This window comes from Tripterygium wilfordii, chromosome 20, assembly GCF_013401445.1.
Source record: "Tripterygium wilfordii isolate XIE 37 chromosome 20, ASM1340144v1, whole genome shotgun sequence".
NCBI lineage: Eukaryota > Viridiplantae > Streptophyta > Magnoliopsida > Celastrales > Celastraceae > Tripterygium > Tripterygium wilfordii.
The window spans coordinates 773,258-787,854 of record NC_052251.1 but is presented as its reverse complement, the minus strand read 5'-3'; the positions used below and the strand labels follow the sequence as shown (position 1 = coordinate 787,854).

The window sequence follows — 14,597 nt, the reverse complement described above, 5'->3', positions numbered from 1 at the left end:
ATTTTTGTATCTTTTATTGAAATAAGGATGGATATTATGCAATTTATCTTTGGTTTGATTTGTAGGTTACTTTGCACAAATGTGGTATAAAAGGCTTAATTTAATCTACTGGAATTGAACTCTTTCAATTGGGTTAAAATTGGAGACGAGGCTTAGCTTGCACCTGAGATGGAAAATGCAAAGGAAGCTGCTTGCCATCCAAAACAGAAGCAAAAGCAAAGTAAGGGAAACAAAAGAAGACTAAAAGAAGGAAATAAGGGAAACCAGAAAAGTCAAAGCAAAAGGAAAGAAGAATTGAAGAAATGAGAAGAGATACACGAATGAGAGAAGGAAAAGGAATGAAAGACGAGTCAAACAAGTGGGACCAACTATGCAGTATAAAAAGAAGAGACTTGTTTTACAAATTAACGAGGTTGCCGTGTGGTGTTCAAGTCTAACTAGGATTTCTAAGCTTCGTGTGACGCCCGATAAAGGAAACAACGACTTCAATTAGAAAGAGGAAAGCCAGACGTGAGGGAAACTTTTGTTATTATATAAGGGGTAGACACGGCAGTAGAAGGGACACGAATTGGAGAGCCACATTCTCTAGCTTTTGTTCTTGTTCTTGTCTCTAGTTTTCTCTTTGTTCTTGTTCTTGATTCATGACGTTCTCATATTTAGTTTCCTTGTGTTCTTATAACATGAGTAGCTAAACTTCTTTGCTAGGGCTTGATGTAGCTTAGTATGATTATTGCAAGTACTTCAATTAATTGAATGCATAATTTTGGTTCATGATTCTTGTCTTTAATTTCTATGCTTATAATCTATTGTTTGTTTGGTTGATTGGCCACCAATTGAATGCTCAATTAGATTCATCTAGCTAGGACTAAGGAACGAACCGAATTCACGTGTCTTAGTGGAACTGGAATTAAGGAAATCAATTGTCGACTGCCATGAACAAGGTTTAGGGGATTGATTGGTTGTTATAGTTCTTTAGATCGTAATGAGTTGTTAGCCTTGGGTTAAAAACTGCGAACCGAACAGGATTAATTCATTGTTAACAATATTTGTTGGCACCGCGAACGAACGAACATATTTAAGAAAGAATCAACCCTTGGATCAGAACCATAATTGTGTGTTTGTTAATTGGATGCTTGTGATAAGATTACTAGGTGAAATCATTGCCCTAGTGTTCTTTTCTTATTGGATACTAAATCTGAACTTTATTTCTTTGTTTTTATTTTAATTTATTTACATCAATCATTCTTCTTCTTTTCCCAAAAGCTCAATCATTCATCAAGTTAGGTACATTAATTATATTAACTAGTCTCCGTGGGATCGACCTCGTACTTGCATACATTGTACTATTCGTAGACTCTTGTGCACTTGCGAGAATTATTACATCACCATATAGTTTAAATAAAGTATGTAGAAATAGTCTAAGAATACGAAACACAAAACATAATGCATTAATGTGGACCAAAACAACAATAATAATAACTTTTTTTTTCGAGTGCAGTCTTGCGATAACAACAACATATAGTGGATTACTATATTGACCATCATTTGATAACTGCCCCTGCAATATTTGAAAATGTATGAGGTTTGACTATGCAAGCATTCCCACAATGATCTTCAAGAATCTTCCTTCTGATGAGCAGTATTTTGCAATTGGCGTGTCGGGGTCTTTTTACGATCGTTTGTTCCCTAAGAACTCTCTCCATTACATTCACTGCTCATACTCACATCATTGGCTCTCAAATGCACCAAAAGAGTTGGCAAATCATGAATCTCCTGCATATAACAAAGGGAGGGTCTATTATGCAACAGCTCCCACATAAGTTGTTCAGGCCTACTCAACTCAATATACCACGGACTTCACTTCTGTTCTGAATGCAAGAGCACAGGAGCTTGTCCATGGCGGGCTCATGGCGCTTGTGATACCTGGTGTTCCAGACGGTATTCCTCATTTGCAGTGCAATTTTGTTGCTCTTCATGCTTTACTTGAAGCCTGTCTCACAGAAAAGCACGATCAGGTACAGTGATTCTCACTCTTTTGGCTACAAGTTCAGCAATAGAATTTGTAGATTAAAGTCACCAGAGCAAGAGGCTTGCGCAGAGAAATTGTTTTTCATACGATTTTGTTTTCTTTCTCTATATTGCTTCAGGGCTCAATCAGTGAAGCTAAGATTGACTCCTTCAATTTGCCCATATACAACCCAACTGAAGCAGAGTTGAAGGGCCTGATAGAGAATAATAATAATGATTGTTTCAGCATCGAAAAAATGGAGTCAGTAATCTATAACGAGGAAGTATTAGATGTTACCGAACAAATGGCAACTTCGCATGTAAGAGCTGTCTGGGAAGGAGTTATCAGTGACTACTTTGGAAATGATATTGTTGACGAACTTTTTGATCGGTATGCAAAGAAATTCACAGAGGCTTTCTTGATTCCAGAGTCGACAAGCTACGAGCGTATGGTTCTGTCGTTCTGATATTTGTACTTCTCAAGCGCAACTTATAATGAATTTGATATATAATCCATAAATTTCTATCATAACAGTACAATCAAACTCATTTGTATACAGTTTGAAATGTAAGTTGTAACCATACATACATACATACATACATATATATATATATGTCTCTCTTTTTATAACTAAAGATTATGTATAGACAGTTTGTCTACAAGTTTCTTTTGGTCCAGATGAAATCTATTATATGCTACCTACAACAGGTATTAATGTAACTTATGAAACATAAAACACCACAACAACTACTTGAAAACTGTTTGGATCTTATTTATAATAGCCTCAAATTTCATAGACTGCTGTCAGCACTGATTATTAGAAAAAAAATAATTAAAGTTTGAAACTTTTGTAATTAACCTTGTTTGGTTAACTCGAAACAACAAAAAAACGGGACGTCAAAAGAAAGAATTGACTGCCGAGCCGTATGAGGTAGGAAACTCTCAAGTACGGTTCTAAATGTTTACATTCCAAAACGTCAATTTTATTTTCATGATTGAATTGTTTGAGGCGAGGAATTATTACATCATCACATATGGAGATTATTATGTCTACCTTGTTAAGATTCTAGTCCAGTCACTAGCCTTGCCTTCGGCTGTCGTCGGCACCCTTCCTTGTGGTTAAAGTAACGACACTCCAGGCATGGCAAACTCACAATATTATTTATCTCAGATAAGATGGTTGAGATTAGTACTTGCAAGTAGCAACACATGCAACTCTAAACGATGAGCTACAATTATGAGTGCAAATTTTCAACATGCAGAATTAATACTCAACATCAAGTAGCTGTCCCATTGTAATGGAGTGAAATTGTTCCTGCACAGTGCGTCTTTGACTTGATAGCTCCTGAGAAACTTGTTGCATAGAGGGCCGAGATTGCGGATTGGATTGTAAGCATGAGACGGCTATTTTTGCAACAGTCATCACTTCCTTTCCTGCTCGATTCGTGGGATATGAAGGACGTTGATCCAACAGATTCTTCAATAGCAAATCATGTACTGTTGAAGACGAAGAAGACCACAACGATGACACAGATGAGAGGAGATCCCCCGGATGCTCCCCTATTAGTATTTCCAGTGCCAAAACCCCGAAGCTATAAACATCACATTTTTCGGTCACCTCCATTGTATAAGCAAGTTCTGCAAGAAAAATCATTTACTTGATGTGGCTAGTGTTAGGAATTGATATTCATAAATAACAGTGAGTAGTAGAAAGATTAATGAAAAATCCAAAAAGTTTCCAGTAAACAAGAATTGATGCTGATACATCATGCATGACCTGTTAAGGGATATGAAATCAATTGCATTTCTCCATGAAGATTTGACTTAGTGATGTCGCTAACGAACAGAAGTGACTGGTTGGATAGCAAAAACGTAAATTTGAGTAATTTCAAACGACTTAGCCCCAGAGATATTGAACTTTCTCTTCTCCCTCCCTCCCATTTGCAATGTAAAATCTCTCCATGCAACCAAATAGGGTTAGGGTTAGGGTAAGGGTTAGGGGTGACAAAACTATGTCCGGTCCGAATGTCTGAATTTGTCCGACCCGAATTAAATCAAGTTTGGACATAAATTATGTCCGAAATCTAGGTCCAAACAAAAAATATTTGTCCGGTTTAAAACTGGGTCAGGGTCCAAACACACTGATTTACTTGTCCGAACTCTAACCCTGATTAATTTATTACCCGATTTATTTGTTCGAATTGAAACCAATATGGGTTTGGTCAATTAAGTACGTCCGAAATCCAATCAGGATTGGGGTCCGGAGATGTAAATATTTCGTAAACACGAGATGTTGTCTGACCTTGAATCAAATCGTAATCGATTTTTTGTCACCCCTAGTTAGCGTTAGTGAATGAGAGGCTAGTTTTACAATCTGGATCAACTGGTCCCTAGAGACAACCCAGGCTGGCCCAAATTAATATTTCGGACTACATAATGGGTCTTAATCAAATTCCAGGCCCAGCTCATCACATTGAAAGTTGACCAAGTAGATCTCACGCATTTCAAGAAGCGCGTAGAACTCAAGGACGGCGGCGTGGGTCCCTGGAAAATTCTCTAAAACGACACTGCAAAGCTTGCTTTTTGATATCTCAAAGTAGAGATCGCAAAAATTCGTTTCGGGCTCGGTTTAAGGTCGGGTAAGAGTACGTGCTAACGAAATATTTATATGTACAAACCTTAATTCAGATTGGATTTCGAATGTACTTAATTGACCATATCCGGATTGGTTTAAATCCAGACAACTAAATCAGACAATAAACTAATCTGAATAAGAGTTCGGATACTCAAAACACTAGATAAAAAGAACCTCCCATATTACAAAAAATAGTGAAAAATACCGAGTTGAATTCTAGGAAACGCTCGACAAGGAACATCAGCAGCTGGTATGAGGTCATAATCACAATCACTCCTCAGGCATAAAGGGTGTAGGTCTGGAAACATTCTTCAGGAACCAACTTCAATACTTCATAATTCTGGAAGTAAGAGGACCTCTAAATGTTTCCATTCCATTGGGGCCCATTATCTATCTTTTTATTCTTACCCACCCAAGGGAAAGCAAACAATTGTTTCCATTGCACTAACCCATCACTAGTCTTACCTCATCTCGAAAGTCTTTCGTAAACTCATTGTTTAAAGATGTGGGGTCCCATGTTGCAAGGATGTTGAGCCAAGTGAGACTAGTCAGCAGATGTTTATCAATTATCACTATAGGTGAGGTTTCTACTGGAAAGTCCAAAGACGTTTTGGGCATGATTGATTTTTGTCCCTAGAGAATGGGAGGTTTTGTGGAGAGGAATTTTGTTGGAAATGTTCATGTGGTTAAAGGGGTTGCTTTGGTACTTGTTATTGTGTTTTAGCTCTCTCACTTTTGTGTTCTTATTTTGTTTTTGGTCTCGTGCTCTTCTAAAACAGGTGGAGTTTTGTTGGTTTGGATTTCTTTGGTTTCGTTTGTCACCAGGGTGGAGATTGTTGGAAAATTGGTGAAAACGAAGTTGCGTTCAAACCAGATTGCCCTTCCTCGAGAAAGAGACGGGTCTCATGGACTTTATTTAGGTTTTTTTAAGGGTTTTCTTGTATAGTATAAATAGACTATATGTTGCAAACCCTAATAAGAGAAATATAAAAGTTAAGACATTTTTTTTCTTCTTTGTGGCAACCCTTTGACAACTTTGAGATTTTGTTGAGCCGCTGTGGCTGGAATGAGTGCAAGAGAGTCGTTTGTTGTTTCAAGTTAGATTTTGAGTAGTTCTTGGCATAGAGAGATTTTCTCTTTGGAATTCTCTGTAACCCTCGTTCATAGTAGTGAAAATTTTGTTGGCTTCGCACGAGGACATATGCAATTTGTCAAACCTCGTTAAACTTGATTCTTCTGTGTGATTGTCATTATTCTATATTTTGTTTCTGTATGATTTGTTACATTGAATTGAACCAGTATTATTTACAACAGATGAGAACTTATTTAACTCTCACAAACACAACTCATCCTCGTAACATCAACCTGGGGAAGGAAATTCAAAATCTTGGGCATTAGCTCACTAAGCCTGGTGGAAGTACCAAACAAGTATTACTACATAGATGTGTTAACAAGTCCATCCTTGACAATCTTCCAAAATTCAAGTACTTGTTTTTCATACTCATCTGGGTTTTCCTGCTGCAAAAAAACTCTATTCATTCAAACACAGATGATGCAATGCACCGCTACCTTTTGCTAAACAACATCCATGAACATTCATTATATGCCCTAATTTCTGGAACTGCAATTCAACATATTCAGTCATGCTACTATTAGACTTTGTTATGCAAAAGTTGAGGCAGAGTGTACCGCTCGAATAGCGGAATTCGAATGCTGCAACTCTTTTGAATCAAACCCAACGAAATCGGCCTCCAAGAAAACTACTTATACAGCAATCAGCAATGGCTTGTGATTACCATCATCCCCACTTCCCAACTGCTGCCTCAAAACCCTTTGTAGAAAACGCTTCTCATATGGCATCTTCACAATCCCAGCATCTGCAATATCCATTCTCCCTGTATCTGAAATTCTCTGGGTTTTGCCGATCTGGATATTACTTGTTACAGAAGAGATGGGTTCTTTAATAACCGAATAACCCATATCAGAATCTGTGCTCTGGTAATCCAAGTCCAAGGAACAAGAAGAGAGGATTAATTGCCAATTATCTTGTATTTACTGCACAAAACCTTGCATGAGAGACTTTCAGCCCGTTTGGTAGACCATTTCTTACAACAATTTATGGTTCTTGAACAATATATTGTTAGGCTCTAACAAACAGCCATTTAGGGACCCGAATTCCGAGACAATTTCGGAACAATAATATGACCATTTCTAAATTGTTCTAAAATGAACAATTTTCTAACCATTTTCTAACATTTCACATTTTCTTACAAAACTACCCTCAACTTGTGTTACCCTAAATACCCTCAACTTCTCTCTAACATTCTCTCTTCATCCTTTATTTCCTTTCATTTAGCCTAAACCAGAGAGCATGATATTATAATTTTGGGGGCTCACACCTACATACAATAATTTGTCCGCTCTGGACTCATTGGAATTGAGTCCTCTCGGATTTGTCCTCCCTGGGTTAGGCCAGGGAGGCTCGGCCCAACTGGTATCCAATGTTCACTTGGAAAACCAGTTGTTGGAAGTTAAGAAAGTGGGTCACCCTTATATATTGGACTATTAGTCCGTACCCCTCACCTAGTGGGTGGTCCATATGAAAGCCCCACAAGTGACCCAAACACCATCTGGTGGAGGTCTTGAGAATTTATCAACCCGCTCCGATACCATATTATAATTTTGGGGACCCACACCTACACATACAACAATTTGTCCACTCTAGGCTCGTTGGAATTGAGTCCTCATGGATTTATCTTCCTTGGGGTAGGCCAGGGAGGCCCGGCCCAACCGGTATCCAAGGTTCACAAAAAAAAACCGATTGTTATAAATTAAGAAAGTGGGCCACCCTTATAGATTGGACTATTAGTCTATACACTATCGATGTGGTAGTTTCTAACACATGAGTCCTTCCTTTACTTTCAATTTTGCCTCATTAACCATCGAACAAGCAATCAGTTTCGTTGATCGAGAAATAACGGTGGTGTGGTCAATGTTAGCTATAAGAATTTATGGTTTGCTTTAATGGACGAATTGAATGAGTTTCCTTATATCTGCACCCTCTTTGGGATTGAGGGGGGAACCGGTACCCCAATGCACCGGTCATTTAACCGGTACACTTTTAAAACCGTTGGATTGATCATAAGGCTCTAAATTTTACTTAAATTTTTATATTGAAAATTAATTCGTGTCTTCATTATCCCATTATTCTCTCTCATCGCCTGTACCCCTCTATCCTCATTCCTCTCCTCTGTCTTCTTAGTTCTTACCTAATCTTACTTTTCTCATCTCATCTCATTTCATCAAATCAACGGCTCCTCTGATTTTATCTCTCGCCGCCGGTACGGCATCAATCTCTGTGTGTGCAAGCAAGCTACTGGGCATATGCTTTTGATTCATATCCACTTATCTATCATTCAACTTTCAACCCACAAATTTTATCACCGCCGGCATGACATCGGTCTCTGTGTATGCAAGCGATTGGATCTCCTTCTAATTCCCATCTATTTCTCTATCATCAACTTTCAACCCACAAATTTTATTGCAGCAATGTTACTGGATTCTTCCAATGTGAACAATTTTTTCCAGATCTGTTATATGATTTTGTATCCGACTAATTTTCGATACAAAAACTAAGAAATTTTAGAGATCTGAAATAGATGATGATGATGGTTGCATAAGGTAGAAGTTAGAAGGGAATTGATGGTGAGACGGAAGAGAGAGAACACAAGGGTTGTGTAAATACTGAAATTCACCGAAAAATAAAATTAAAATCTGTAGTCGTTAGATCATTTTAATTCATCTGAACCGTTGAAAAGTGTACCGGTTAAATGACCTGTGCATTGGTGTACCGGTTCCCCCCTCAATCCCCCTCTTTGTGCTGATGTTTAATTGTTTTATTTTTTGGTTTTTTTTATTCTTTTATATACAAATCAACTTTTTTTTGTTAATCAAATTTTCAGAATGATTGATATTTTTATCATATGTAATTAATTTAAAAATGTTTTTATTAATATTAGAAATTGTTTACAATTTATTTAATTATGTTAATGCTTAAATATATAATACCCTTGCACGTAATTTATACAACAATTTTAACACCATATATGTTACCACCAAAAGCAATACCAAACACCTACCAACATTTCAGTAACCATAGTGCTTGCATTTATTACAACCATTTATTATCTGTATTATATGCTACAATATATGCTATTGTAAAAAATGTATATCAAACGGACCCTTTGTCAACAAACTGGATGCGACCAATTTATTAAATTCAAGTTAAAGCCCATTATAAGTCGGCCTCTCTATAGCCCACTAACTCTTCTAAGCCCAAATATAAAAAATAAAAATAAAAACCCATCACAAGCAAAAAAAAAAAAAAGAAGCCCGATTGCTTGTCCAATGAAAATCCCCAAATTCAACTTTAAAAAACTCGGTTAATTTGAACATGACCTATACAAATACATGTGTTAAGTTTGACATAATTTAGCTCATAAGTGTGGAAGAGTGTCAAGACTAATATTCCACATTGAATTGATATAACCCAATCGAGTTGTCTATAAATAAAGGTTTGCACCTCTTACACAAGAACTTATTTTCTGAGCTAAAAATCCAATTGCGACCGTCTAAGGACAAATACATGTGAGCACGAGCCTAGAGGGGAGTTCTAATTGTTTACTCAGTTGGCATTCGGAAATCTTTCATGGATCTCCATTTTGTTTTCCTTTTCATGGGACCCTCGGAGAGTCCGATTCATTGAAAAATCAAAATAATTTCCTATCGACTAGAATTGATGCTGATGCTGAAACCAATAAATTTTTCCTATAGACTAAAATTTACCTGTTAAGTGATCAAATCAATTGCATTTCTCCATGAAGAATTGGCTTAGTGCTGTCGCTAACAAACAGAAGTAGTGAGTGCTTGGATAGCTACTTCAAGTTGTGTGGTTGATAAATGCAGTTGACGGTGGGGGAGACTTGAGGCAAAAAGAGTTCCTGCTTTTCAACAAAACCAGTAGTTGTAGGAGCGATCACAGCTGTTACCAGTGACGAATCTAGGATCCAAACTCAAGAAGCTTTTTTTTGAGTTATTTATATGATATGAATATTTTTTGGGATTATTCAAAAACCGATACACCGAAGAAAAACATAGATGCTTCTTTGTTTGCATTAACAATCTAAAAAGATCATCAAGCCGGCTTAAATCAACGCCATTTATAAAACTTACCCAATACCCAATCGGATTGACTTGAAAGATTAGGAGTAGCAACACATGCAACTCTAAACGAGCTACAATTATGAGTGTAAATTTTCAACAAGTAGAATCAATACTAAACATCAAGTAGCTGTCCTATTGTAATGGAGTGAAATTGATTCTGCACAGTGCGTCTTTGAGTTGATAGCTCCTGAGAAACTTGTTGCATAGAGGGTCGAGATTGCGGATTGGATTGTAAGCATGAGACTGCTAGTTTTGCAACAGTCACAACTTCCTTTCCTGCTCGATTCGTGGGATATGAAGGACGTTGGTCCAACAGATTCTTCAATAGCAAATCATGTACTGTTGAAGACGAAGAAGACCACAATGATGACACAGATGAGATGAGATCCCCCGGATGCTCCCCTACCAGTATTTCCAGTGCCAAAACCCCGAAGCCATAAACATCACATTTTTCGGTCACCTTCATTGTGTAAGCAAGTTCTGCAAAGAAAATCATTTACTTGATGTGGCTAGTGTTAGGAATTTATATTCATAAATAGCAGTGAGTAGCAGAAAGATTAATGGAAAAAAACAACAAAAACACATGATTTTCACATGGTTCATGTTATAGTTTGAACGATGCAAACAACATAAATAAATAAGAGTATGGAAATTAACAGACACGAGATTTATGTGATTTGATAATGTGCCTACATCCATAGAGCTGCAAAGATTTCAATACTTCAACAAGCTAAAGTGGATGCAAAATTAAGACGAACATTACCTGGGGCGGTGTACCCTAATGAGCCTGCTAATGAAGTCCAATTGGATGAATTGGGGTTCAGAATTCTTGCGATGCCAAAGTCAGAGACATGAGCTTCATACTCTTCATCCAACATAATGTTTTTGCTTGATATGTCCCTATGAATTATAGGAGGTGAGCAGTCATGGTGCATATAGGAAATAGCATTGGCCACACCTTTGACAACATTCACTCTCTTCTTCCAATCAAATGCCATTGCTTGTTCCTCATGGCAAAGTTTCATTTCCAAGCTCCCTCCATCCAAAAACTCATAAACCAGAAGCGAATGTCGCGGATGTGAGCAGAAACCATAGAACTTGACAATATTCCGATGCCGGATTTCTGTCAAAGAAAGAATTTCACTTGTAAAAGCTTTTGAATTTGCAACTTCACAGTCCGGCAGTTGGTGAAGTTTCTTCACAGCCACAATCTGTCCAGTTGGTAATACAGCTTTGTACACACTTCCATTCCCTCCCACTCCAATGCAAAACTTGGAATCAAATCCTTCAGTTGCTTCAATGATGTTGTCATACACCAACCTTCCATCATAGCTCCATATCGTGAATAGATTCGGATTTGATCCTTCCCTTGGTTTATCCTCTTTGTTTCGCCGTCGTTTGGCAAGAGCAAACAAAGTCACAAAAATGATTAGCAGTAGCAGAAGAACACATACAATGGGGATTGTGGCTAAGATCACAACTCCTTTGTCTTCCTTCTTTTCTCGACGGTGGTTGATCAAAGTAGGATAAGCCTTCAAACCAGTAACATTTCCGCACAAACCTTTGTTATCTCTAACTGCGTTGAAGGGCAATGTGCCGTGGAAGGCTCCAATGTCAGGAACAGGACCCTCTAACTGGTTGTAGGATATATCAATGGAAGTCAAGCTTGACAAATCACCAAAACTTGATGGGATGCTACCAGAGAGCTTATTATGTGAGAGATTCAACGTTTCTACGGTTTTCAATTCTCCCAGTCCAAGAGGAATCTCTCCTATCAGCACATTGTGACTGAGATCAAGACTTTCGAGGAAGTGTAATTTGCCAATCTCAGATGGAACTCCTTCTTGGAATCCATTCCAACTCAAATTCAATTCCAGTAGCTTCTTGCAGTCTTCTAGTTCTCCTGGAATAGAACCATTTAGATTATTGGCTCCAAGATTGAGATTTTTTAAGTTTGACAGAATGCCAATCTCTACTGGTATATTGCCTGAAAGTTTATTACCACTTAGATGAAGTTCAAATAATGATGTCAACTTTCCTAATTCCTTCGGAATCTCTCCAACAAGATGGTTTGAGGAGAGATCAAGTAAAGAAAGGTTAGTTGCCTTTCCAAGCTCCGACGGAATTCGACCAGAAATATTATTCCTTGCTATTTTCAAGCTTGTGAGATTGTGACAACGTACCCATTTCCATGAAACCTCGCCGTGCAGATTATTGTCACTCAAATCTATGTAGCTTAAGCGAGGATATATGCCAAAACTTTTCGATAGATTTCCGACGAAATGGTTCTTGTCTAGCCTAACTCTAACCAAATTGGTGCAGCTTTTCAAGCTTTTCGGGATTGGACCATGAAAATGATTATCACCGACGGTAAGTACCTCAAGTGATCCACTATGGCATAGGCGTTTTGGTAAATGACCAGTGAAGTTATTTTTAGATAAGTACAAAAACTGCAATTGGGTAAGATTACTTATCTCTGGTGGAATTGTCCCATGGAGATTGTTATAAAATAACCTTACATCAGTAAGAAACTTAAGTTTCCCTATCTCTGGTGGAATGGTGCCAGATATCTCTGTTTGATATATCAGCAATTCCGTGAGCTTTCTCATGTTTCCAATGGAAGATGGGATTTTCCCAGAGAGTTTGTTTTCAAAAAGGTAAAGAAAGGATATATTAGTCAAATTTCCAATGGAAGCAGGGATAAAACCTGTGAGAATGTTTTTATGCAAATAAAGCTCAGAAAGATGTCTCAATTTCCCTATTTCTTGAGGTATAGATCCAAAGAGTTTATTTTCATGAAGGTCAAGAATGGATAAATTAGTCAAGTTCCAAATAGAAGCTTGAATTGTACCATTTAGACTGTTAGTTGACATGAAAAGCTTACTGAGTGATCTAAGATTCCCAATTTCTGGAGGTATGGAGCCAGAGAGTTTATTTTCAAATAGAGAAAGAAGGGATAAATTACTCAAGTTTCCAATGGAAGGAGGGATAAAACCTGTGAGAATGTTTCTTTGCAAAGAAAGGTAAGAAAGATGGCTCAATTTCCCTATTTCTTGAGGTATGGAGCCAGAGAGTTTATTTTCAAAAAGGCGAAGCATGGACAAATTAGTCAAGTTCCCAATAGAAGTAGGAATTGTACCATTTAGACTGTTTCTTGGCATATCAAGCTCACTAAGTGATCTAAGATTCCCAATTTCTTGAGGTATGGAACCTGAAAGTTTATTTTCATAAAGGTAAAGAATTGTCAAGTTCCTCAAGCTCCCTATAGTGGTAGGGATAATGCCTGTGAGGTTGTTTGCACACAAACTAAACCAAGAGAGACTCCTCAGGCTTCCTATTTCTGGAGGAATAGAGCCAGTTAGAAAATTTGCACCCAGGTCACATACACTAAGACTACTCAGCAAGCCTATCGTAGAAGGAATATTTCCTGAGAATTTATTGTAGGACAAGATGAGAGTGGTGAGTTTGGAGAGGCTGCTGATGTTAGAAGGAATGGTTCCGGAAAGCGAATTATCTCCTAGCTGAAGAGTAAGGAGATCAGGTAAGGAAGAGAAGTTGAGACTGTGAAGTGTACCTCTCAAACCATGACCCCAGAGGTCCAAGCTGACGATGCTTCCGGATTTGCTGCAAGTGACTCCTTCCCAATGGCAAGTCCCATTGGCGACGACCCATGAAGGTAGGAGAGATTTGGTGTGTTTGGAGAGGCTGGCTTTCCATTTTAGAAGGGCCTCTGTTTCACTTCTAGCAGAAGTGAAAGAAGTTGTAGATGGGGTGGAAGCCAAGACTCGGAAGGATGAAAGCAACACAATGGCAAGTAAGAACAAAGCCTGCTGGCATGGAAGCATCATTGTTGGTGGCTACTAATTGTTACAAGAAATGTAGAGCGATATTGTTTGTATACATAGATATGTAGACTCTGGAAGGTACTTATAGTAAAAGTCTTTGGAGACCATAAGGCGCATATTCTACGTTGAAGACTGATGAAGGGTGGAGAGAACTTGACCTAAATGAAACGGTGAGGCAAGCATTTATTGCATGGTGTGATCACAAGCTCTTGTTCCAACGAAGAACAGAAACTGATCAAATGTATGGACTATGTAAATACGAAACAAAGAAAATACTCTTAAAATGTGAACTTATTTTATTTCAAAGGTACCATGCGTGACAGTTCACAGTCCTATTCAAATAAAATGAGAAAATTGAAAAATAAAAAATATGCCAAAAATGATAAAATTGTGTTAGGCCCACAAATTAATAATATTCCTAATCCGGAATAAGTGAGAATTAACGGAACACGATTCGGACTTCTAAAAAAATATAAAAATCGAATAATTCCTAAAATGACAAAAAAACGTTAATTTGAGTTAACCCATCAAGTTTCACACAATTCTAAGTTTGAGGCCTTGATTTCTACTACACAACTTTGCTCTTCGGGTGGTCCAAATGGTGGATACACTAGGGATGGCAACGGGTCGAGTACCCTTCCAATTAGGAAATACTAAAATCGTTTCCATTTAAAATACTCTATACCAAAACCGTTTCAAAACCATTTAAATTTCCAAACCCGGAACCGTTCCATAACCGTTTACCATCGGGTACCCGTTTACCATTTAACTTTTAATATTTTTATTTTTTTCTTTGATGATTATGTTAATATAAATTAATATTGAGTATGATTTATATTAATTATGATTTTATAATTCAAATTAGCCTAATTTATAGTTTTATTAG

At 37.6% G+C, this 14,597-nt stretch overlaps 3 protein-coding genes across 4 annotated transcripts; 1 reads left to right on the top strand and 2 right to left on the bottom strand.

Annotated features, from left to right (window-relative positions):
* The first annotated feature begins 1,907 nt into the window (after positions 1–1,907).
* LOC119987504 (loganic acid O-methyltransferase-like) lies at positions 1,908–2,474 on the top strand. Its single transcript, XM_038832429.1, has 2 exons — positions 1,908–2,015; positions 2,148–2,474. The coding sequence occupies exons 1-2, from the start codon at positions 1,908–1,910 to the stop codon at positions 2,472–2,474; spliced, it is 435 nt and encodes a 144-aa protein (XP_038688357.1).
* A 664-nt stretch (positions 2,475–3,138) lies between these two features.
* LOC119987503 (MDIS1-interacting receptor like kinase 2-like) lies at positions 3,139–3,949 on the bottom strand. The gene is made up of 2 exons (XM_038832428.1): positions 3,850–3,949; positions 3,139–3,646 (listed from the first exon to the last, which is right to left on the bottom strand). The coding sequence occupies exons 1-2, from the start codon at positions 3,947–3,949 to the stop codon at positions 3,273–3,275; spliced, it is 474 nt and encodes a 157-aa protein (XP_038688356.1). The 3' UTR covers positions 3,139–3,272.
* A 5,844-nt stretch (positions 3,950–9,793) lies between these two features.
* Positions 9,794–13,941, bottom strand: LOC119987129 (probable leucine-rich repeat receptor-like protein kinase At1g35710). Of its 2 annotated transcripts, none has more exons than XM_038831920.1 (2): positions 10,630–13,936; positions 9,794–10,346 (listed from the first exon to the last, which is right to left on the bottom strand). In XM_038831920.1, exons 1-2 carry the CDS (start codon positions 13,712–13,714, stop codon positions 9,979–9,981), a joined length of 3,453 nt encoding a protein of 1,150 aa, XP_038687848.1. In that variant the 5' UTR covers positions 13,715–13,936; the 3' UTR covers positions 9,794–9,978. The 2 variants fall into 2 exon arrangements, with proteins under 2 accessions (XP_038687848.1, XP_038687849.1); XM_038831921.1 differs by having other exon boundaries at positions 10,160–10,365; positions 10,630–13,941.
* Between the last annotated feature and the right edge of the window lie 656 nt (positions 13,942–14,597).

Coding starts and splice junctions, on each gene's coding strand:
- LOC119987504 (XM_038832429.1), top strand. CDS start 1,908: ATGGCGCTTGTGATACCTGGTGTTCCAGACGGTATTCCTCATTTGCAG. Junction 2,016..2,147: donor TCACAGAAAAGCACGATCAG/GTACAGTGATTC, acceptor ATATTGCTTCAG/GGCTCAATCAGTGAAGCTAA.
- LOC119987503 (XM_038832428.1), bottom strand. CDS start 3,949: ATGGGAGGGAGGGAGAAGAGAAAGTTCAATATCTCTGGGGCTAAGTCG. Junction 3,647..3,849: donor CCAACCAGTCACTTCTGTTC/GTTAGCGACATC, acceptor TTTTTCTTGCAG/AACTTGCTTATACAATGGAG.
- LOC119987129 (XM_038831920.1), bottom strand. CDS start 13,714: ATGATGCTTCCATGCCAGCAGGCTTTGTTCTTACTTGCCATTGTGTTG. Junction 10,347..10,629: donor ATTAGGGTACACCGCCCCAG/GTAATGTTCGTC, acceptor TTTTCTTTGCAG/AACTTGCTTACACAATGAAG.